This window comes from Phocoena sinus, chromosome 1, assembly GCF_008692025.1.
Source record: "Phocoena sinus isolate mPhoSin1 chromosome 1, mPhoSin1.pri, whole genome shotgun sequence".
In the NCBI taxonomy this organism is placed as follows: Eukaryota; Metazoa; Chordata; class Mammalia; order Artiodactyla; family Phocoenidae; genus Phocoena; species Phocoena sinus.
In genome coordinates, this window is record NC_045763.1 from 6,446,621 (window position 1) to 6,472,887 (window position 26,267).

Genomic DNA, 26,267 nt, shown 5'->3' on the forward strand with positions numbered 1-26,267 from the left:
CTGAGAGGTTCAGTGTCTTGCTCGGGGCCACTTCTCTAGAAAGCAGCATAGCGAGGATTCTAACATAAGCCCAATTTCTAGGAAGTCTGAGACTCGGCCCCTGCCCCAAACAGCTACACTGGAGCAGCTGAGAACCGGCGATCTGGTGGGAGCAATGGGCTCGGGGGCTCCTCCAGCCACAGGGAGACAGCAAGCTCAAGGTCTTTTCTTAACCTGGGGCGGGGTGGGTAGGCAGGAGGAGGAAACGAGCAGCTCAGAGAAGAGGAAACACACACACACATAAACAAAATAATGAAATAAATGTATGATAAAAACACAAAAGTGTCAGTGACTGCGGTGACATCCGCTCTGCTGAAAAACCAAGATGACTCCACAGAGCCGACGTGAAAAATCAACAGAGTAATATGATTAACCGTGCCTACACTTAAGGAAGGGCAGCAACCAAATTAAAAACACCACTCTAGGAGCAAGTAAAAGTAGGCAGTACTATGTCTAGGTAACACTGCACTTTTAACCAAGTTTCCCATGGCTGATACAGCATTGTATCACTTCTCATTCACAGCTAATTCTCGCACAATATTGTAACCAGAAATTAACAGGTCACCATCTCCTGGCTACAGTGTTTTTGAAGGTATTTTAAACACACAGAACAGGAGCCTCAACCACAAGGTGATTAGAAAGTAAACACCAAATGCTGGCACTTCAGCTGAGGGCAGTATGTTTTTAAAATACAGAACAAACCAAACTCAACGTCTTGGCCATTTCTGACCATCTGCCTACTGTCTTTACGAACACAAACACCTGGAAAGGAGAAGCTGAAGAGTTCCTGGGCCAAAGACACAAGTTTGGGAGTTTCGCAGAGGTGAAATCTCAACAGGACAGGGTTCCTGGCTTTGATTCAAACACTTGTTCTGCCACCAGCTGTGTGACAGAAAACAAGTTAAATATTTTTCTAAATCTCAGTATTCTTGGCTGCAGAAAGGAAGAATACAGAACCTATTTTGAAGGACTGTTCAGGATGAAATAAGGTACGTGGCAATCACTGAGCATGACTCCTGGAGAAGGAAATATTCCATTAAGGAGAGCCGACTAAAAAGGGGTGGGGGTTTCCCTGGTGGTGCAGTGGTTGAGAGTCTGCCTACCGATGCAGGGGACACGGGTTCGTGCCCCGGTCCGGGAAGATCCCACATGCCGCGGAGCGGCTGGGCCCGTGAGCCATGGCCGCCGAGCCTGCGCGTCCGGAGCCTGTGCTCCGCAACGGGAGAGGCCACAGCAGTGAGAGGCCCGCGTACCGCAAAAAATAAATAAATAAAATAAAATAAAGTAAAAAGAGATGGGTCGGGATGACCGTCACGGGAAATAGCACTGGTGGTAAGGAAAGTGAATCAGCTTTAGAGCGCCACAGGAATGAACTTTGCTCTACAGTACTTACCACACAGGATGACAGACAGGATTCAGAAGGGAAATAACAGAGAACCTGGTGACTGTTGAGAATCTCAGGAGCAAGTTACCAGGCTGCACTGGAGGAGCAGCAGCCTGGGCAAAGGACCTGGAGGCCCCTGCTCTGTGTAGCACTGTGGCCCCTGGATTCTTCATCTGTAACAGAGGGGCTGAAGAAGGTCTTTTTTGGAACTTCCCAGTTTTTAACATTCTTTCTCTTTACAGACGTTTCTTAAAGGTGAGATTCTAAATAGTCTTAAAAAACAAATAAATGGAAAGAATATTATACAGTCCTTTAGAAAAATAAACAAACAATATAGCCACTGAACAATATAGCCAAACTGCCCAGGCCAAACACTGACTAGCTGCTACAGAGGCTTCACTTACACCTTAGGGATTAAGGTTAGTGTTAATTTTCAGGCCTCCGTGAAAGCTGCAATAGTTTATGCCACAGGTCTTTAAATGACATTATGCATAGTTAATCATCTACACAGTTAACATGTATATAACCTCGCTTCTCAGAAACAAAATCTTTCCTCCTGCTTTTTGTGTGTGAGTCCAGGCACCGTACATAAAGAACCCTAGGCTGCCGTGGGTCTAAGCTGCCAGTCCAGTGTATCTAAAGGGAGGTTGACTCCTTAGGACTCAGCAGACAAATCCACTGATGACAAGATTCAGCTCAATGATACAGAATGAGTGTAACTCTGGCCACAACGAGAAAACTACTGGCAGATTCAGGAATCATAATTATTTGTCAGTTTAGAAAGACCTGTTTCAGCTCACAAGTAGAAACTGTTCAGGGCCACAGTGGAAATTAAAACTTTTTTTCACTTACTTCTAGAATCTTCACAGCCTTGAAAACAGAAAAACAATAAGTAAGGCTCTAACCTAGAGGGTGACAGAAAAAACACTGTTCTATCCCTCTCACGTAGGTATTAGCGAACCCATTCATAAATGCTAAACTGAACTAGAAAGTACATGTGAAAGGTCAGCTATGGGTCAATTTTAACCAGATTCCTACAAACAGTTCATTTTTTAAAAAAATAAATAAACAAAAACAACCTCAAGATCAGTTGCATCAGTATTAAGGGAAAAACATTTACAGAAAGTGCTTTAATACCTACTCAGTAGAATTTAGGTGCAGAAATGACTGCTTCCAATCCATGGGGCTCAATAACCTTAACCTTGGTGATTTTTGAAGAGTAATTTTAAGGCTGTGTAAACAATAGTACACATATGCTTTTTTTGGTTGCAACGATAAAGTAATGGAACAAAGAAAATCAAAGAGGCATACACCAAAGCATGTGAGATTACTGAGTTGGGAAAATTTCTGAGTGACTGCTCTTTTATCTAGAAACCTCAAAGAACAAAGCTAGGGCTTCCCTGGTGGCGCAGTGGTTGAGAGTCCGCCTGCCGATGCGGGGGACACGGGTTCGTGCCCCGGTCTGGGAGGATCCCACATGCCGCAGAGCGGCTGGGCCCGTGAGCCATGGCTGCTAAGCCTGCGTGTCCGGAGCCTGTGCTCCGCAGCGGGAGAGGCCACAACAGTGAGAGGCCTGCGTATCGCAAAAAAAAAAAAAAGAACAAAGCTAGTGACTAAAACATAAGCAAAAAGGCTCTGGGCAACCACAGTAGTGCCCCTCCAGCAATGTCCCTGGAGAACCTCGAAGCCCTCACCCTGAACCTTAGCTGTCTGGCTTCCTCACATTTCTGGATTTCCCAGTCAAACAGGTCTGAAAGAACAAAATGAGAGAGACTGAGTGATTTTAACACAGAGCAGTGGCGCAAGAGAGCCTCACTGTAGAAGACTCCAAAACTTGGCAAACTATTGGGTTGGCCAAAAAGTGCCTTCGGTTTTTAAGTACACATAAAAGACACATTTTTCATTTTCACCAAGAACTTTATTGAACAACGTCTTCACCCTTCTGATCCACTACCTTCTGCCATTTTTCAGGCAACGTCATAATTCCATCTTCCCAAGACGTTTTATCTTTTTGAGCAAAGAACTGTTCCGGGTGCCTTTTACACTCTTCCAGGGAACTGAAATTTTTTGTAAAGACCAGAATAAGTGGAAATCCGAAGGTGCAATGTCCGGTGAATACGGCGGATGAATCAGAACTTCCCAGCCAAGATGTAACAGTTTTTGCCTGGTCATCAAAGAAACACAAGGTCTTGTGCTATCCTGATGGAAGCGTATGCGTTTTCCATTGACTAATTCTGGAAGCTTTCGTCAAGTGCTTTCAGTTGGTCTAACTGGGAGCAAGACTTGTTGGAATTAATCGTTTGGTTTTCTGGAAGGAGCTCATAATAGAGGACTCCCTTCCAATCCCACCATATACACATCACCTTCTTTGCATGAAGACCAGCCTTTGGTGTGGTTGGTGGTGGTGGTTCATTTCGCTTGCCCCACAATCTCTTCCATGCCACAGTACTGCACAGTATCCACTTTTCATTGCCCATCACAATGTGTTTTAAAAACGGAACATTTTCATTACATTTAGGTAGAGAATGGCATGCGGAAATACGGTCAAGAAGGTTTTTCTCGCTTAACTTACGTGGAACCCAAACATCAAAGTGATTAACATAATCAAGCTGGTGCAAAGGACGTTCAACGCTTGATTTTGAGTATGTCGGCTACCTCCCACGTTGTATAACATTGATTACTCTCAATTAACGTCTTGATTTGATCGCTATCAACTTCAACTGGTCTACCTGACCACTGGGTATCGTCCAGCAAGAAGTCTCCAGCACGAAACTTTGCAAACTACTTTTGACATGTTCGATCAGTCACAGCACCTTCTCCGTACGCTGCACAAATCATTTTTTGCGTTTGGTTTGCGTTTTTTACCTTTCTTGAAATAATAAAGAATAATATGCCAAAAATGTTTTTTCTTCCATCTTCAATATTAAAATGGCTACACAAAAATTCACCAATTTTGATGTCTTTCTTTAAATGCACACTAATATGACAGCTATCACATACGATCTAGCAAAATTGTTTTGAATGAAGTTAAAGACAACTAAGTGCTACTAGAGTCATCTTATGGAAAAAAACAAATGAACCTTTTGGCCAACCCAACATTATGCAAACCAAAGATCTGAAACTCTCCACAGTCGCACACGATTCTGTGTGATGGCCACCAGTAATGATGACTCGGAGGCATCAAGTAAAGGCAGACTTGATTTGAGACACATGAAAACTTACACCTCATTCGTGACATGGGGGGTGGGGTGCAGAATGGAGGATAGTTAAGAGCCAACTTTCCCCAAAATCCCTGAATAAGCAGTACTTCAAAGTACTTGAGTAAGCTGGAATACACCACCCAACCAATACTATGGGCAGGGAGAAGGCAGGCCAAGCAACAGACAGGGCAGCAAGAAGGGCAAGGGTGGGCAGTCGGTGTAGTGATTTAATGAGAAGCCCAGAGAGTGACCGGCTATGGGGGAATAATCCGTCTCCTGGAGAAGAGAGCTGGTCGGGGCAGCACTGCAGGACAGGAAATGGAACAGACGGCAGAGACTTAAAAGAGCAATAGCTTCAAAGGTAGCCAGGGCTGACCCCAGGCCACCTCAGAGATCGGACCTACAAGCAGCAGGAGACCTTGCCCCCGAGGGGCCCTGAGGGGCAGGTGCCCTCTGACTCGACTGGGGCAGGCTGGGTCCATCTAGGGGTGGAGCCAAGGAAGAAATACTCAGCAACCTGACAGGTCAGAATAAATCAGTCAATATGGTGGTTATACGTGACAATTCTGTTATTTAAATAAATGTTCTTTGTACCAAGAAAGCCAAATACACTATACTTTATGCCAATACAAATATGACAGTATTTTATAAATCAAATGTCCTCAAATGTTACAGAAATATCACAGTCACTACTAGAATATTTTTATACTCTCAATATTATAAAGTCCACAATCTAAACAAACTGTGATAGAAAAGGAAAGGAAGTAAAAGTAAACTATTACAAAAAATTAAAAATAAGTACTATAATTTATTTTAGTAACATTTTGTGTAACAGTAAAATCCAACTGTGGCAGGCTAAAAAATGACCACCAGAAGATATCCACATCAAATCCCTGGAACATGTGATTGTGACCGTATTTGAAAAAAGGGTCTTTACAGACGTGATGGTGATTAAGTTAAGGATTTTAAGATGAGGAGACAATTCTAGATGACCCAGGCGGGACCTATACCCAGTGACCAGCATCCTTATGAAAGAGAGGCAGTGGGAAACACGGAACAGAGAAGACACAGACACAAAGAGAAGATGGCAATGGGAAGACAAGCAGAGAAAGATGTGGCCATAAAGGAGGAGAGCTAGGAGAGCTACTCAGTGCTGAAAGAGGCAAAGAATGATTCTCCCCCTGTGGAGATGGAGGGAACATGGCCCCACTGACATGTTGGTTTCTAACGTCTGGCCTCCAGAACTAGGAAAGAATAAAACCTGTTGTTTTAAGTCGCCAAGTTTGTGGTAATTTGTTACAGCAGCCACAGGAAACTAATACACCAACCTTCAAACTTTGGGGGTAAAAAAATTTATCTAGGAGAGCTATAAAAAAAAAAAGAGTATTCTGAAGTATACTTCAAACTAGTATAAGAAACACACATACTAGGACAAATATAAATTTTAATATTCTACAGTACATTTAAGAAGTTTTGTTCACATGTGAGCCTTTTCAAAACTCATGGGCCCACGTTGTTCTAAGATTTAAACACTTACTTAGATTTCAACACTTTCAGCAAATGCTCTCCCATTAGGGTTTTGCAAAGAGCAGGGACTCCATCACGTTTATTACTGAACAAATAAATGAATGAATGATTTTACTGAAGCCTCTTCTTCGATGTAAAAAGGCTAAGGGCTTTTATCCTGACTTGCTAAATACTTATTATGTTAGCATTAATGCTTAATATAGATTCACAGATGTTAAAATTCCAACTGACTGATGTTAAGTAGACAGTTTTCAAAACACAATGTAAACCTCAAAATATTTTACCAGTATTTAGCTTGGAAAAAAATCTTATGAGAAAGAAATTTCTTAAATTAGCAAAGGAACTTTCTAACTTTTGCCAAACAAAAGTAAAAGCTGAATCACACTGATCCGAACCTGCTGAGAGCCTAGGAGGAAGGATGGAGACACACAGCCAGGCTGCAGCAGGAAGGGTTTTTAACTTGCTGAATGGCAAATCCCCCAAACTGCAGATTCAATGGACATTTCAAGGGGACTGTTGTAAGGCACTGGCCTCAATTCTAGACTCCCCTCAAGTTTAAATTATTATGTGTATATAAATATGACAGAGTGCGGCTATTAATCTGCAGGTGATAACCGTACTACTTTTCTCACAGAATTGTTATAAAGATGAAATAAATTCATTCATAAAAAGCACTTAAACTTCTGCCTAACATAGAAGCACTCAACCAACAAATACATTCAAATTTTGTTACGATTATTAATATTGTTGCTGTTATTAATGACATCAGGCAACCGACCAATAGTTGATACCTAATAAAATGAAAATAACAGTGATAAATTTAAAGTCCCCTGCCTGGCTGAAAATTCAGTCAAAAAGCTGAGAGCGGGAGATAAATGGCTTAGGAAAGGCAAAAATGCGAAGAAAAATGAAACAAAACAGGACAAAGACAAAACACAAGAAAAAAATGAATGTGACGTGAACATTCATGAAGGCTTGGACTGCACTGAGGGGAGCTTTTGGGACAGCTGAAGTTAACTCCTTGACACCATATGCTGACCAAATCTGACAAGCGTTGCTTTAGTGCAGGGGTCGCATTTTAAGACAGTCAGATAGACAAAGCTGACCAGGAAGAGAAATAAAATGGTTATACATAAAAATGGTTACACACACACACACACACACATAAAAACTACACCATGGATGAAAACTGGAAACATTACCCTCAGTGAAAGAAACCAGTTACAAAAGACCACATATTGCACAATTCCACTTAAATGAAATGTTCACAACAGGGGAATCCATAAGACATGGAAGGCAGAATATAATAATAATATAATAATGGCTGCCTGGGTGGGGTGAGGAGAGATGGGAGATGGGGAGTGACTAATGAGCACAGGTTTCCTTGGGGGGTGAAATGTTCAAAAACTGATCGTGGTGGTAGTTATCACAAATCTGAATATACTGAAAGCCATTAAATTGTACACGTTAAATATGTGAACTATATAGTACATGAATTATATTTCAATAAAACTATATTAAAAAGAGATAAAAGAAAGAAATGGCTAAAGAAACTTGTGAGTGGTTCACACTGAAAAGCAAAGTGGGGCCACAACTGTGATGAGCTGAATCGGGAACACAACAGACCAGAAGAACTTACAGCCAGACTTCTGTGTTAAAAAAATTATCAAAAATAAAATCACCACTACAATAAGTAATGAAGATGCCATTCCCAGAGGTTGATAATGTAAGTGGCCTTTATCTCCTCACCCACCCCTGAGAACCTTTGATAATGCTCTCTGTTATATTTAGGGGAAAGAACAGAGGCATAAAGTCAACTTGAAGTAAAAGCTACAGATTCTCTAAAAAGGAATAAAATATGAAAGTGTTAAATTTAAAAAGTCATCTTCAGGGCTTCCCTGGTGGCGCAGTGGTTGAGAGTCCGCCTGCCGATGCAGGGGACACGGGTTCGTGCCCCGGTCTGGGAAGATCCCACATGCCGCGGAGCGGCTGGGCCCGTGAGCCATGGCCGCTGAGCCTGCGCGTCCGGAGCCTGTGCTCCGCAACGGGAGAGGCCACAACAGTGAGAGGCCTGCGTACCGCAAAAAAAAAAAAAAAAAAAGTCATCTTCAAACAAGATAAAATGAATTAAGTCATATAATTTGTGTGAGAAGTGCTGTTTCGTGTAACTTTTGAACAGAAGTGAATGTCTGAAGTTCTCAGCCCAAAGGGAACCACATGGGTAAATTTCTAACACAAAAAATTTTCAGAACAAAAGTTCAAAATATTTCTAATTGGTCAAAGCACAATAAATAAAAACTCAAATTTGTCTATTATTATGCTGATAATCAGTTGAAAAGGTCATGGTTACACCAGAAAACTTCACTACGTGGTCTCTTTCAGCAATTTCACTTCTACTATCATTAAGAATGCAATATGAGGTAGAGTCCAATATCCTGTTACAACATAAATAAAACCCTAGCAAAGGTGCTTGTCAAGACTGATTTAAATAAGGTGTTCTTGTAATTACTGGATTTCCATCAAAAGAAATCATATAGCACTATCAACTATTACTCTTTCCAACCAAAATCCTGAGACAAAAAAACCACCACCCTACAACCAATTAATGGGGACTAATCCAATGGAGAAATAGTAAAAAAGAGAAGAATTTAAGCAAAGGGTGTGAGTGTGGAATGAATTTCAGAAGAATCCTGATCATATACCTTAGGCAAAGTAAAAAAAAAGGGCCTCCTGGCAATGTCTTATCTGGGAGCTGGAACAGACTCAACATTCATTAAAGTCCGAAGCACTGCAAAGCTAATCCAGGGCCAGATGCTTTAGTGAGGTCCATTTACAAGGAACAAATAGAAGATCTCTGACAGAAATTCTATAGACTTAATTTTTTAGAATGAAAGAGAGGAAGATGAAAATGATCCTTAGAGCAGGCTTATCTGCATACTCTGCTATGCCAACTCTACAACATCAGGTTCTGCGTGATCAAATGTGACGGGGACTTGGACCCGATTTATGTATTCCATCAATTCGACAAATATTTAGTCCTCTCTACCCTGTACCAGGCACCGGCTAGAGCGCAGAAAACAAAGATGATTAATACTCAGTGGTTAACAAATAGTGATATTTATAGATCAGAGATAAAAACTAACGATTAAGCTACTGGAGGCCTTTCATCCTTTGTTGAAGGAGATGTGGGTGTGCATAAATAAGTAAGCAAACACATATACACTCTCTTGAATATGTAAAAAGCTTAATCCAAATGTCTAACAGCCATCCATATTTCAGGGAATAAAACTGTCCAGGCAAAGGTGAAATCTTTGCTGCATGATTATAAATTTTACTTACACACAGTGAAAATGTGTATGTTCAGTGTTAGCAAGAGCAGGTAAACGTGAGAACGCAAATACGTTTCTGAGAAAGAGAAGTCAAAGAATTTGAACTGTATTTAGAAAATGGGAAAGAGACCTGAGCTCAAATAATAAAATCCAGACCAATTTAGGGAAAATAAGTCAGCATGATATTTTCCAGAAAACCCTAGTCTCAAACTAAAGGGCTCTGGGGCAGTTTCCAAGCATAAATATAAAGGTCTATTTTATAAAGGGCCAAATAAATGTACGCCTTTAAAGATGGCTGAGTAAATTCCATTAGAATAATACGGGCCATTTCTATGTTACCTATAGCAATTATGCTTAAAATTTACATATATGCTAAACGTGTACAATAAGCCTAATTAAAATTTCATTTGGAGAAACATATGCGTGGTACAGCACACAGAAATGTTTCTATGTAAGATAGTCCAGAGGTGGCACCATTGCTTTGTCATGTTTTAATATGTTATTTAATATATGTATACCATAAATGTATGAATAAAACAATTTTGCGTTCACAGGTATTCACAGTTTAAAATAGTAAAATATAATAAAACTATCTTTGCTGACGCACATTAAGGAGTAGGCCTGTGGTTACTAAGAACACCCCCCCTCTTGGGGCTTCCCTGGTGGCGCAGTGGTCGAGAATCCACCTGACAACGCAGGGGACACGGGTTCGTGCCCCAGTCCGGGAAGATCCCACATGCCGCGGAGCGGCTGGGCCCGTGAGCCATGGCCGCTGAGCCTGCGTGTCTGGAGCCTGTGCATACCCTCCTCTTGCAATAAGAGAGGCCAACACATTTATTACATCTTCTTCCTCTCTATCAGTATAAAACTGCTTTTTATGTAAGAAGTAAAAAGATAAGAAATACATTTAACATGAATGAGTACACAAAGAACTGTTGACCTAACTAGTCTGCAAGTCCACTGCTGAATCAAAAGTCTCATCATGTGGCCATGAAAGTAAGATATTTATATATTAACTACTTCTGTGATTCTCCAATGACAGCTCTGCTATTAAAACTGTATGTGGCTCAAGTTTTATACAACCTGAGAATCACCTGCACTACATTAAAATGGACTAAACACTCCAAACAAAAGGCAGAGCCAGACTGGATAAAAAAGCAAGAAACAACTGAAAAGCTTAAAGTACACAAGAGAGGTGCTTTAAATAAAAGTAAAAATCAGGATTCAAAGTAAGAAGCTGGAAGAAGATATACCATATGCAGACAACAGGCATAAGAAAGCCAGAGTAGCTGTACTAATTTTAGACAAAACTGAGTTCATGACAAAAGGGTTACACCAAAAATGTTAAAGGGTCACTACAGGGAGAAAGATAAAGACACAATTTCCATACATATGAAGCAAAAACTAACAGAATTAAAAGGAGAAATAAACAAATTCACAAGACTTTAACACACCTTTCTGAGTAACTGACAATACAACTAGATAGGACACAGAAGATCTGAAGGATAATACAAACCACCTCAAAGAAACTGACAATAATAAAACAGTACACCTAACAACTGCAGAACATAAGTTCATTACAAGTGTACATGGAACATTTACCAAGGTAAATCACATGCTGAGCCAAGAAACAAGTCTCAGATTTCAAAAGACTGAAATCTTACTGGGTACTCTGACCACAGCAGAACTAAATTAGAAATCAATAACATTCCAAAAGGGGGGGGGGGGGGAGGAGGGGGGGGGGGGGGAGGAGGTGGCGGGGGGAGGGAGGCTGGGGAGAGAGGGAGGGCCGGGAGAGAGGCGGGGCAGGGAGAGAGAAATCCCAAGGCCCTGGTGATTAAACAATTTAATTCCAAACAATCCATGGGTAAAAGAAGAAATCACACATAAAATTTTTAACAAAATGGTAACAGAATGTTCCATTCTAATTACAAATTAGAATTTGTGATAAAATCAGTTATCTAAGATCCCATTTTAGGAAGCTAGGGGGAAAAGTAATCAAATCAACCCAAAATAAGTAGAAAAGAAATAATAAAAATAAGATTGGGAGATCAGACAGAGAAAAATCAATGAAACCAAACGCTACCTATCTGAAAAGATCAATAATATTGATAACCTTCTATTTTAGCATGATTAAGAGGAAACAAATTAGCAATATTAAGAATTCAAAGTCAAAATTACAGATTCCTATAGACATTAAAAAGATACTACAGGGCTTCCCTGGTGGTGCAGTGGTTGAGAGTCCGCCTGCCAATGCAGGGGACACAGGTTCGTGCCCCGGTCCGGGAAGATCCCACATGCCGCGGAGCGTCTGGGCCCGTGAGCCATGGCCGCTGAGTCCGGAGCCTGTGCTCCACAACGGGAGAGGCCACAGCAGTGAGAGGTCCATGTACCGCAAGAAAAAAAAAAAAGATACTACAGAAATAATTCGTAATTTATACCAACAAATTTGATATCCCAGATGAAATAAAACATTTAGAGATCAACAGATTACTAGTGACACATAACAAAATATAAAATCTGAATAGGCCTATGTCTATCTGTACTTTTGTAACAGAGAAGAACAAACCTGACTCCATATCAGACCTATACCTTTAGCTCTTAACACTTGGGCTCTGTTACCTGCGCTGAGTCATGCTGGCACTCCCCTCCCTTTTGGTATAAAAGAAGCCTGAATTCTAACTCAGGTGAGGCGGTTCTCTGGGACACAGTCCGCATCTTCTTGGTCTGCCAGCTTCCGGAATAAAGTCACTATTCCTCTCTCGATTTATTGGCCTGTTGTGTGGTGAGCAGTACGAACCTGGCTTCAGTAACACTCGTTAAGTTTCCATTAAAAAAAATTTAGTCCCAGACGGCTTCACTGTCAATTCTATCAAACATTTAACAAAGAAAAAAGATCAATCCTTTATAAGAGAAAAACAGAGTAGGAGGAAATATTTCCCAACTAATTTCTGAAGTCAGTATTACTCTGATATCAAAACCAGAAAAAGAAATTACAAAGAAAGAAGACTACAGCTCACTATCCCTCATGAACACAAATGTAAAAGTTTTTAACAAAATAATAGCAAACTGAATCCAATAGTACAGAATGCCCAAGCAGGATTTAATCTAGGAATGCACAGTTGGTTTAACATCTGAAATGAATAAATATAATTCACCATACTAACAAATAAAGTATATAACAACCATATGATCATTTCATTAGATACAAAAGAAAAAAAAACAGCATCTGACAAAATTCAATGGCCATTCATGGTAAAAACCTCAACAAACTCAGAAATAAAAGGGAACATTCTCGGCTTGACTAAACAACAACAAAAATCCTACATTGTACTTAACACTAAACGACTGAATGTTTTTTCCTTAAAATGAGAAAGAAAGCAAAGATGTCCATTCTCATCATTTCTATTCAGTACTGTACTGGAGGTTCAAGCAAGTGCAAGAAAGCACAGAAGAGTAATAAAACACATAAATCAGAAAGAGGTAAAGCTATCTTTATTTGCAGATGACATGACCGTGCACACAGAAAATCCTAAGGAACCAACCAGAAAGCTACTAGTGTTGACCGTGTATTCCTTGTATAAAATAATACAAGGTAAAGTCATAAAAACTGATTGTACGTCTATCCTAACAATGAACACGTAGACAATGAAATTTTAAAATACAATTTTATTAACAATAGAATCTTCAAACAATAATTACTTAAGGGATAAATTTGAAAAAATATGTACAAAACTTGTACAGTGAAAACTGCAAAGTCTTACTCAAAAAAATTAAAGAAATCTTTTTTAAAAAGGGAGAGATACTATATCATGTTCATGGATTCGAAGATTCAAATTGTTAAGATGTCAAGTCTTCCTAAATAGATCCACAGATTCAATGCAATCTCAACCAAAATTCCATCAAAGCCTTTTTAAAAATAGAAACTGACAAGCTGATTTTGAAATTTATATGGAAATGCAAATGACCTAAAAGAGCCAAAGCAACCTTGAAAACAAGTACAAAATAGAAAGACTTATACCACCTGAGTTCCTATAAAGCTATAGTATTCAAAATACTGAAGTACTGGTAAAAAGAAAAAATTGATATAATATTAGATCAGTTAAACATAATAGAATATTAAAAAAAAAACCCAAACATATACAATCAGTGCTTGTTCAATAAAGGCATCAAGGCAATTCAATGAGAAAAGACTATTTTCAACAAATGCGGCTCCAACAACTGGCATCTGTGTAGGAGAGAATGAACTTTCACCTCTACCTTGCAATCACATGCAAAATTAATTTGAAATGAACAACAGGTCTAAATGTAAGAACTAAAACTTCAAGAAGAAAGCATAGAAACAATCTTTGTAATCATGGGATGATCAAAGAAACTTTCATAAAAGGAAAAAGATACATCAGACTTCAGCAAAATTAAGTTATTTTACTCTTAGAAACACACCATTATAAACAAAAAAAAAAGTCATAGTATGGGAGAAAATATTTACAATACATGTATCAAGGCACTTGTATTTGCAATATAAATTCTTACAAATAAATCATACTAAAGGCCAAATAATTCAATTTTTTAAATTAGGCGAAAGTTACTTCACAAAAGAAGATATACAAATGGGCTTTAAGACATGAAAAGATGCTCAACATTACCAACAGTCAGGAAATTTAAATGAAAACCTCAATGACATATCACTCCACATCCATTAGAATGGCTAAAAATTTTAAAGACTGAAAACATCAAGTCTCATGGAGCATGCTGAAGAACTGAAATTCTAACACACTACTGATGGGAATGTAAAATGCTACAGCCACTGTGGAAACCTGTTCGACAGTTTCTTAAAAAGCTACCTGCATATATACATTCCTGCAACTTCACTGCCAGGTATTCACTCAAGAGAAATGAAAGTATATGTTCTACAGAAAGGCTTGCATAACAAGGTTCATAATGGCCAAAAGCTTGGGGAAAAAAAAAATGTCCATCACCAGGTGAATGGATAAAATGTTATGAATATCCATACACTGGAATACCGCTCAGCAATAAAAAGGAATGCGCTATTGATAATGCAACAGTATAAATCTACTGTAATATTACTATGCTGAAAGAACCCAGACCCCAAGTATTACATACAAAAGTATTCTATTCATGTGACATTCTAGAAAATGCAACTAATCTATAAAGAGAGAAAACATATCAGTGGTTATCTGAGACTGGAAGCAGCAAAGGGCATGAGGCAACTTCTGCAGATGCTGGAAATGATTTCTATCTTGAACACTGTAGTAGTTTCATTGGCACACACATCTACAAAAGCTCATCAAATTGTGTACTTTAAACCAGAGCAATTTATTATACAGAAATTACACCCCAATAAGTTTTTTTAAATACACACTAAAACTCTCATTTGCGAATAATGAAGAAAAAAGTCAAAACAAGTAATCCTGAAGACCCTGTATTTTAAAACAGGTACATATAGTTGTCTAAAAGAACTAACAGTTTAAAAATGTTTTATTAGTGACTACAGTTTTAAACATTAAACTATTTACTTAAATGCATTTTAATTCGAATAGTCCTACTGGGATATTAAACATACTCTAATGTAGCCGTACTGCAGATTCCGTATACTTTAAATGTCTACATTGTACTGGGAAATAGAATAAACCTGTGTCTATTTCCTAAGCTGATAAATGCCTAACCTTGTTTTGACTCTATGCTACACTCTAAGAAACAACAAATACTTCTCACGTGACAATGCATTTCTTTTTATTCCTTAACGTAATTCAAAACCCCCTTACTCCAAGGAAGTCAAAATAAACATTAACTTCTCTCAAGATTTTTCCAATCACTCCACTTCTCATTAAAGAAAGTGCCTACAGTTTCTGTGAGCCAGTACAACAATGAAGTTTAAAAATTAAAACAGCCACTAGAATTTTCTTTTCATAACAAAATGAGCACACAACGCAGTCTTTTGATGGCTAAATGCGCTTGTACTGCATAACCCGACACCTGAGCCATCTTGGGCTCACCTAGGCAGGAAGATTTTCAAGTGATGAGAAGGTACCTTCTCAGAAACAAAAACCCATAAAGCCAAAACCCTCTGGCAATGCTGAAGAAAACTTCAGAAGGAACTTGCTACAAAGGATCACAGGCAAAAATAACCCGAATTATTTCTGTACAGAAGTATGTTGTACAGAATCCTTAGAGGGGCTGGAATAAGAATAAATTAGATAAATTCAGGAAAGTGCCAAAAACAGACATTTAATTAAATATGGCAACATCTTTGTTATTCAAAATTCAACTGATCAGCAGAGTCATGAAAGGAGATTTTTTTTCATAAAGATTTTATACAAAAACCCAACAGAAAACAAACTCACACCAAAGAGTTACTTTAAATATACACACATTTTTTAGGGTATTCTGAATTCACAGACATACATCTGCCATAGCCACTGTTTGCAGTATCATCAATCTCTGGGTCTCAGTTTTCTCATCTGTAAAAATAATCCAAAGGCCCCTTCTGGCTCTATCACTATATGTTCAGAATAAGGATTCCTTATAACAACAACAATTCAAAGCATCAAATAGGTGAGAAAGTAAATGGGAATATGCAAAATCATTCACTTATTTAGAACATGGCAGCAAGATGAATCAGCCTCCAACATGAGACTATTATAACGTTACGTGATACTCAAGAAACACAACTAGACCAGGGATAAAAGTCAACTATGCTGTTCAGATATCTACGTGTTTCCCCGAAAGCAAGAAAGATCCCTAAATTGGGATCTGTTATCAATTTTTTGCATTGCTGGCATTCAAACAAGTCATGTGGTCTTTCTACGCCTCGGATTCTTATCTATTTAGAGATGGGAACAGATGATTTTGAAAGTCCCTTCCGACTACAGTGACCTCTCAAGAAAAAGACAGACAAAAAGGGCACTCACATTATACTTAGTGAATCGTCAGAAGAGTTGCTCGGCCTCATGCTCAACATCCTATGTAAGTGTACATAACCCTGCAGACTATTAACAGATCAGAAATCCATACAAATTCATTATTACTTCAGATCTGATGATTTCACATTAGTAAGCACCCAGAAGAGGAATTATTTCAAGGAACTTTAAGATACATTAATTTTCCTGTACAGCCCTGTAGGATATACTCCAAGGTCAATAAGGAGTGCCCCCCCCCACCAAAGAAAGTGACCAGGTTTCAGGAATCCTACTGTTTGTAGCCGTTCGAGTTTTGTTATTCTGAGCTGCTATGGAGTCACAGGATTAAAGCAGATGAGTGCCCGTGCAGGACGTCACGCAACCAACTCAGCACCATTACGCTCGTGTGCTTTGTTTTACTTTAGATTTTTTTAAGGATTGCTTTTTTTTTAAACTTAATTTTGTTTTATAATCATGTGAAATACTTACATGGTTCCAAAGCCAAATGTATAAAAACCAAATATGTTCAAAGAAGTCAAGCTTTCTCTCTATTCCCTCCAGCCCTTCCGAATACACTGAGGGGAAAAGCGTGACCTCTGGATTCACATCTTGAGTGTATGACCTTGGATCGTGACTTAACTGCTCTCAGGTTCTTTCCTGTGTCCACATGGTGGTAATAATGGAGCCTCCTTCAGAGCAGTGCTGGGAGGATTCACTAAGACCACTCTGCCTAGTCCTCGGCTTTGGTGAGGTCTCAGTGAAGATTAACCACTAGCATGAGGCTCTCAGCAGAGGCTCGCCACAATCCTGAAGCAAAGACGCAGATCAGGAGGTGAATCTGGAGGTGCCGGATCGCTGGCCAAGGTCATGGAGCCCTACCACCAGGACCACGACTCCAATCTTTCAACCCCAGCAGCAGACCACAGTACTTACTCCTCAGATGCCAGGCCCCTTCATGTTCCATGATCATCACATATTCCCTATGCCAGCACAGGAGAAAAACGAACTTTCTTCCCACCCAGGGCAACTTCAAAGGACTCACTGTGTTCAGTGCGTTGAGGGTGGTGTCATCCCGCGAGGCTGCAACGCAGCCATCTTCCGTGGAGCCTCCGTCACACATCCCTGCAAAGGCCGCCATGCTCCTGGGAAGACGGGAAGGGAAAACGGCAGTACAGACACTTCAACCCTCAGTTTCCAGAGCACATCTTCAGCCCACACCAAATTCCACTACTACATGCATGAGTCCTCAGCCTTGCTTCTGCTCTTGTTTAAAAAAAAAAACTTGAAGTTCCACTGCAGTTCACCCAGATGTATTCTCCAGAAAATATCTAAAATTAAATCCGCTGCAACTTTACTTCATTCCTTTCATACTCTACATCAACTACTTCTAAGCAAAGTGAAAGTGGAAAAGAGGTGAAAAGAACTCTTAGTAGTCACCCCTCCCCTGAAGCCTCCATCCCCACGGCAGCCTCCAAGCTGCACTGCTGACCACAGAACAGCCAGAGCTAATATCCCATCACCACCCTGTTTCAGCATTTCTGTTGCATGTTGTTGATACTACAGTGAGTGAGTCCCAGAAACCCCTGCAGACAAAGGAAGGCTCTGCCTGCACTAGGATGTGTCTGGGACACACTTCAACTTCTCATTTTGCAGTCTCGGCATTTTTAGGTTAGCAAGGACTCATATAGGTAAGCCCCTAAAACATAAAGTTTAGGTTAGGTACCAATGAACAGCCACAGAGTAAAGAAACCTGTAAAGTGATTTTAAGATAAGCTGAATGAGCCAATTACTCAGCTGTATTTAAGAGGTGTTGATAATTGCATGCATGGCTTAAGACGTTTTCCTTCTGAAGACTTCTAAAATCTAATGTGGGGCAAACACCGAGGAGAAAAAAGTGATTTTACCATGGTAAGCTATGTTTCTCTGGTAACAAGGATCAGGGCTCTGATTACAGACAGTATAACAAAACATGAAGTCAGAATGCCCAAGATATAAATAGAATTTCAGGGGAAAGGAGAACGTTTGTTGCCCACTAATCAATTCCCAAAGCAGAATGGTGTGGATTCCTTTTACCTTGCTGCCCTCAAGTACATAAGGAGGTCACAGTCATTAACTCCAGGCATCCAGACCAGTTCCTCATGTTGGGTCACAGTGTCACCATCGGGAGAAGGGAATGGTTGCAAATCGGGAAGTTTGGCCTGTAAGACAGGGACGAACAAGTCACAATCAAGGCACACTTGAGAGCTGCCTGTGCAGGCAGGCCTTGGGGACAGATGCAGTAGCTTACTAAGCCTCTTTCTTTTGGCAGCACTGAAATAACAGGAAAATCATGAGTCACTGAAGCTGGCCTATCACACATTTCAGGATCATTTCGCCACAGAAGATTTCACAATGGACTGCTCGATCTCTACCTAAGGAGAAGCAGTGTCAAATTAAACCAGTGCCAGTATGGTCCTCAGAGGGAGAAAGAAATGGGCACGTGTGAATAAAAGAAATGATAAAACAAAAAAATGTTTCGGGAAATAAGAGCTGCTTGATAAAGAAGGCAGAGCCACACGCATTTCCAATATGATAATATGTTTACAAAGAGATATATACAAATAGTGGAACCTCACCTAAGGACAGGTGCTAAAAAAGAACTGAACTACCCTACTAAACTAATGCTGCTTTCCAGAGAGTCAGTATCGATGAGTCAGGGTGAACATCCAAAAGAGCCATCATGGAAACATTAAAAACACAGCTGAAGGGACTTCCCTGGTGGCGCAGTGGTTAACAATCTGCCTGCCAGTGCAGGGGACATGGGTTCGAGCCCTGGTCCGGGAAGATCCCACATGCCGCGGAGCAACTAAGCCCATGTGCCACAACTACTGAGCCCACGTGCCCTAGAGCCCGTGCTCTGCAACATGAGAGGCCTGCACACCGCTATGAAGAGTAGTCCCCACTCGTGCAGTCCCCACAACTAGAGAAAGCCCGCGCACAGCAATGAAGACCCAACACAGCCATAAATTATTAATTACTTTATTAAAAAACATAGCTGAACTAAAATGATGGCGATGGAAATTAGATGAGCAGTGCTTTCAGGAGGAGAGGACTTCTTGAGAAGGGCAGGAAGGAACTTTCTGGGACGACACATGTTCTGTGCCTTGCTATGAACTGTCACAGCAGACTGAACAGTATACACAGGATATCAACAGGTCACTGTACATAAGGTACACCTCAATTAACAATTTTTTTGAAAGATTTGAACAACAGTGCTCAACAACCAAGATTCTAAGTCAATTCTGCTGGAGATTCAAACACCTCCAGCATTTTCTCATCCTCCACTGCTGGGGCAGAGCAAGTGTAAATGGGTGCTGTGACTACTCAGAGGCCTAAGAAAAGTCAACCATCTGCAAAACACACATGTTCTTATTTTCTCAAATTACGAACAAGGTCGCTTTAGTCTAATAGTTTAAATTAAAAGCTCCAGTGTCCACAGAACCTAGGCAGAAACTGTAAATGAATGAAGCAGGCAGAGTGTGCAGCCAATGGAAATAAAACGAGGGCCTCATGTTCCACTTTAAATGTTCTACTGTCCACAGTAAACAGAACACTACATCCCAATTCCGACTAGCCACATTTCAAGTGCTCAAAGCCACATGTGACAGCGGCTCCCGAACTGGGCATGCAGGCATTAGGTACCAAGAAGTGAAGGGAATCAGGGTGAAAAGAAGAGAGAGCGTCCCCATCTGGGGAACGCTGCTGTGCAGGAATGAGAACCTCTGTTTGTACATCCTCCAATTTTTTTTTTTTTTTTTTTTTACGGTACGCAGGCCTCTCACTGTTGTGGCCTCTCCCCTTGCGGAGCACAGGCTCCAGACGCGCAGGCTCAGCAGCCATGCATGTGGGATCTTCCTGGACCGGGGCACGAACCCGTGTCCCCTGAATCGGCAGGCGGACTCTCAACCACTGCGCCACCAGGGAAGCCCCATCCTCCAATTTTTTTCCAAAGTCCAGAAATCTTGACTTCAATGTGAAAGCTCATGGTTTTAAATGTTGGCTATTCAAGTTTTAAATACAACTGTGTGGCAAAACACAGTATTTAGTAGGCCACGCGGCTGGCAGGCTACGGCTTCGCAATTTCTGCTTCACAGGCTACCTCTGAGGCCTCTTGCTGTGTATCAAGTGCTGACCTCCCCCAAATAACGATGCTCTTCCCTAATTCAGTACTGACATGTTTAACATTTAAGTGGGGGTCACAATTAGTTCTGCTTAATAAACAGTGATGGCATGGGAATAAAATTAAAACACAATAGCTACTCATATCAAAAGGTCTTTGACATTTGTACTGAGCTGTTTCCCCTGCACCAAGTACAGTAGGTGGTGTAGCAGCTCTCCAATAGTTGTTTGTTAAGTTAATTAAAAAATACTATTGCTGGGTCTTCCCTGGTGGTGCAGTGGGGTTAAGAATCTGCCTGCCAATGCAGGGGACAGGGGTTCGAGACCTGGTCAGGGAAGATCCCACATGCCGCGGAGCAACTAATCCCATGCACCACAACTTCTGAGTCTGCGCTCTAGAGCCCGCGAGCCACAACTACTGAGCCCATGCTCCACAACTACTGAAGCCTGCGCGCCTAGAGCCCATGCTCCACAACGAGAAGCCACCGCAATAGGAAGCCTGCGCACTGCAACGAAGAATAGCCCCCGCTCGCCGCAACTAGAGAAAGCCCGCACGCAGCAACAAAAACCCAACACAGCCAACCAGCCTGCCAGCCAGCCAGCAATAAATAAATGAATTGTTTGTTTATTTATTTATTTATTTAAAATACTATTGCTGTGGGGAAGGACCAATCCCCTAGAGAAAAAATGGACTAGAAATACAATTAGCTTACAGAAAAGGAAATGAGAATGGCTCTTACTCATAGGAAAAGATGGTCGACTTTGCTGATAAGAGACATGCCAATTAATGACAGCGAGAGACCATTTCCGATCTATCAGACTGACATAAATGCCAAAGTGTGACAATACACAAGGCTGAATGTTTGCACTCATGTAAGTCGCTAGTACGAGAAAGCAAAATGGTACAATCTCTACGGAGGGGAACTCTGTAATATCCTAAGAATTACATGTGCCCTCTAAGCCAGTCATCGCCCTTCTGGGGATAATATAATATCCCAAAGATAAGTTGGCAAAATAAAAATCTTTATGCATAAGCTATTCATCGCATTATTACTTGTAACAGCAAATGACTGGAAACAGTGCAAACGCCCAACAATGGGGGCTGGAAGAATAAACTGCTCCACCTATGCAGTGGGGTCCCAGGAAGTGGCAGAAGAAAACGAGAAGGAGCTCTACCTATTGCTATGGAGGGAACACAGGAGATATCGTCAGAAGGTCAAAGAAAGGTGGTGAAGGTGTTTTTATTATGCTACCACTATCTAAGAACATGGGGCTGGGGGAATAAAAATAAGAATGATAGATCAAAACCTTCAATTAAAAACACTAAACAATTATCCATCAGGGAGGGAGGGAACACGTGGAGGGGACAGGGCAAGAAGGTGAACTTTCTGAACATACTTCATTTGCATGTTTGATTTGGAGCCTTGTATTTCACATAATTATAAAAACAAAATTAAGTTGAAAGAACAACAATCCCTTAAAAACTCTAAAGCAAAATCAAATAAATCCACCTAGCCATGTTTTGTGTTTGTTCTTCTCTGGGAATCATTTCAGGTAACTTTAAAACATACTAATTTGCCTATATAGACTTAGTGGGATATATTCTAAGGCCAAAAAAAAAAAAAATCTATAAAGCTGTTTCCAATAATCATATTGTTTGTAGCAGTGCAAGTACTGTTATTCTGAGCTGCTATATATGTATTATGGGATTGAAGCAAATGAATAATTATTTTGGTGTCATTTAAAAATTGGTTTTGAGACATGGGGAAAAGATACAGATACGGATGAAAGAAAATTTCATCTATAGGATTAACTATAAGGCCTGTTCTGAATTTGAATTAGAAGCATCAGAAAGAAACCACGATATGTTTTATCATTAAAAAAAGAAAAGGGGGGAAAAAGCGTTATTTCCTAATCTGTTCCCTGAAGAGGCCTGGAAACAGTAACTAACCCAGTAATAATGACTGGGCAGCAGCCACTCAAAAAATGTCACTTTCCTCTAAAACAATGAGGACTCATTAGAAAAGTTTAGTTCTAGACCTAGGGCAGGGAACGTACATAATGAGACATTAAAATCATGTCATATTACATATATACACTACCAAACATAAGGTAGATAGCTAGTGGGAAGCAGCCGCATAGCACAGGGAGATCAGCTCGGTGCTTTGTGACTGCCTGGAGGGGTGGGATAGGGAGGGTGGAAGGGAGGGAGACGCAAGAGGGAAGAGATATGGGAACATATGTATATGTATAACTGATTCACTTTGTTATAAAGCAGAAACTAACACACCATTGTAAAGCAATTATACTCCAGTAAAAAAACAAACAAAACAAAACAAAAAAATTCATGTTATACTAGATAAAATACTCTACCAAAGACCACAGGGGTCGAGTTAAAAGGACACAAAAGACAGCAGGAAGAGGCGCCTACTAGCCCACGAATGGATAATTTAATCATCAGTAAGAGTAACAGCAATTGGTTAGCAGGTAAGTATTTTTTTTTTAAAGGGAGTTTTTTATTTAATAAATTTATTTATGTATTTATGGCTGCGCTGGGTCTTTGTTGCTGCGTGCAGGCTTTTCTCTAGTTGCGGCGAGTGGGGGCTACTCTTCATTGCGGTGTGCAGGCTTCTCATCGTTTCTCTTGTTGTGGAGCACGGGCTCTAGGCGCACGGGCTTCAGTAGTTGTGGCACGCAGGCTCAGTAGTTGTGGCTCGTGGGCTCTAGAGCGCAGGCTCAGCAGTTGTGGCGCACTGGCTTACTTGCTCTGCGGCATGTGGGATCTTCCCAGACCAGGGTTCAAACCCATGTCCCCTGCACTGGCAGGCAGATTCTTAACCACCGTGCCACCAGGGAAGCCCAGATAAATAATTTTAAATCCACTGATGACTACTGGAAGATGTTGGGGAACCAACCAGTAAAAATAGGGAAAGAGTCAAGCATTTATCCTGCCTTTCCTATGCGTTTCAGGGAAACAAAAGTTGACACGGGGACAGTTGGTCAGCTAATAAAAGAAGGAATGATAGGATTAGAGTATCAGCATTTTAAAGGGTAGATCTAAGTAACAGGTCCAATTAGACAGTGAATCTAAGTAACAAGCAATGGCTGCAAACCATCATTAAGAGACACACATGTCCCTGATAGACTATATAGCACCACCCAGAAGTATTCTTGCCAGGGGCAGGGTACCGAACTAGAATGTGATTAAATCTCTAGATTTAATCCTGGGTTGGGGGGACAGATGGAGGGAGGGAGGGAGGGAGACACTTAGGGAAATCTGGATATAGCAGACGCCTGAATATTAAGAAACTGCTGGGCTTCCCTGGTGGCGCAGTGGTTGAGAGTCTGCCTGCCGATGCAGGGGACGCGGGTTCGTGCCCCGGTCCGGGAAGATCCCACATGCCGCGGAGCGGCTGGGCCCGTGAACCATGGCCGGTGAGCCTGTGCGTCCGGAGCCTGTGCTCCGCAACGGGAGAGGCCACAACAGTGAGAGGCCCACGTACCGCAAAAAAAAAAAAAAGTTACAATGAAAGTAGGCAGTGACCAGTTCATCGAGAGATGAACAGACATATATACAATGAATAATTCAGCCTTGAAAGGAAATTAAATTCTGATACATGCTACAATATGGGAGCACCTTGAAGACATTATGGTAAGAAAATAAGCCATACACAAAAGGGCAAATACTGGGTCATTCCACTGAGTTGTCAAATTCATGGATACAGAAAGTAGAAGGGAGGCTGCCAGGGAATGAGGGGAGAGGATAGTGAGTAGTGACTGTTTAATGGACACCGCGTTTCAGACTGGGAAGATGAAAAGGCTCTGCAGGTGGACGCTAGTGATGGTTGCACAACAATATGAATGCACTTAAGGGCTGAACTATTCACTTAAAAGTGGTCAGAATGGGTCATTTTATATTACATATATATATATATATATATATATATATATATATATACTTTTTTTTTTTTTTTTTTTTTTTTTTTGCGGTACGCGGGCCTCTCACTGCTGTGGCCTCTCCCGTTGCGGAGCACAGGCTCTGGACGCGCAGGCTCAGTGGCCATGGCTCACGGGCCCAGCCGCTCCGTGGCACGTGGGATCTTCCCGGACCGGGGCACAAACCCGTGTCCCCTGCATCGGCAGGCGGACTCTCAACCACTGCGCCACCAGGGAAGCCCCTATATTACATATATTTTACCACAATTTTTTAAATGTATGTGGTGATCTTAAAAAAATAAATCTCTGGGCTTCCCTGGTGGCGCAGTGGTTGGGAGTCCGCCTGCCGATGCAGGGGGCGCGGGTTCGTGCCCCGGTCTGGGAGGATCCCACGTGCCGCGGAGCGGCTGGGCCCGTGAGCCATGGCCGCTGGGCCTGCGCGTCCGGAGCCTGTCCTCCGCAGCGGGAGGGGCCACGGCAGTGAGAGGCCCGCGTAACGCATAAAAAAAAAAAAATAAATAAATAAATAAATAAATAAATAAATAAATCTCTGCATTTATATAAAATTCCAAACAGCATAACAGTTCTAAGCTGCTGCTCAACAGCATAAAGGGCCAGTTGAATAATAAGAAATAAAAACCTATTAAAGAAGCTACTAAAGTTTGCTTTACCTGATGGCTAGGACCAACACGAATTTCTCCCTGGGTACTGTTCAGCCTCCTGTCATGAAAAGAGCAGATCAGGTTAGCATAATATAGTTCTGACATGAACATGCACACGTTCTTCAAGGAAAACAACTCACTTGAAAAGTGACGGATAACTCAGGAAGAATTAGCTTCCCCACCGTTTCTAATGCCGCCCTGTACATGTGCGCTCCCCTAACCCCACACGCATCTCTAAAACCGTGTCTTCTAGAAACCCCTCTACTGTAACTCCCTGTCTTGAGTACCTATACCATCATTCTTTCACCCTGCAGAGAGATGAACATTCCTACAGTACAATCCCAATACATGTTTCTTCTTTTCAGAATATTTCAGGGTGCCCTACGATAAACCTTAGTAAAATATAGACAAGATAGCTTATGATTCCTAGCACACACACTGGGTCATGCATTCATTCATTCAACAAATATTTATTAAGTACCAACTGCAAGCCAGGAACTGCCCTAGGTGTTGGGGATAAAGCAATGGGAAAAAAAAAAAAAAAAAAACCAATATTCCTGCCTTACTGGAACTTTTATTCTAATTTGTGTAAAAAAAAAAAAAAAAAAAAAAGAAACAATAGGTCAGATGATGAAAAGGGTCAAGGAATTAAAGGGGTGGTAAATGATGAACTTTTACAGTTCTTTATACAGGATAGTCAGAAAAGGCCTTATTAATAAAGTGAAATTGAGCAGAGATGTAAAGCGTGTGGGGGCATGAGCCCAGCAGGTCTAGGAGGTGAAAGACCCATCTCATTTCTGTGTCGTTCTTACTGCACTTGCTATGCTCACTCTCCCTCGCTCCAAATCCAAACCATCCAGGGTCCTTCTAAAAACCACCATTTCACTGAAACCTTTCTTGATTTCCTCCCCATGTCACCTCACACACCCCCAAGAGTGTGGAGTATCTGCTCCCTTTCACTCCTTCAGGAAACATTCATTGAACGTCTTTGCATCCTAGGCCTTGCACAGGGCATGCAGCGGGTACACAGTTGTGGACAAAGAAACGCAGACCTCGGCCTCCCAGAGCTCCCTGTTACCCTCGATGACCATCATGACCATCTGTTGACCCTC

The 26,267-nt window shown here is 41.1% G+C and overlaps 1 protein-coding gene across 4 annotated transcripts in view; it reads right to left on the reverse strand.

Moving 5' to 3' along the window:
• The window catches only part of RERE (arginine-glutamic acid dipeptide repeats), a 429,896-nt gene that overhangs the window by 103,860 nt on the left and 299,769 nt on the right, over positions 1-26,267 (reverse strand). For all 4 annotated transcript variants that reach the window (XM_032610681.1, XM_032610678.1, XM_032610670.1 and 1 more), the window contains 3 exons: positions 25,165-25,213; positions 18,473-18,597; positions 17,442-17,541 (listed from right to left, as the gene is read on the reverse strand). In XM_032610681.1, the coding sequence (XP_032466572.1) occupies positions 17,442-17,541; positions 18,473-18,597; positions 25,165-25,213 (274 nt within the window). The remainder of the gene's footprint in view (positions 1-17,441; positions 17,542-18,472; positions 18,598-25,164; positions 25,214-26,267) is intronic.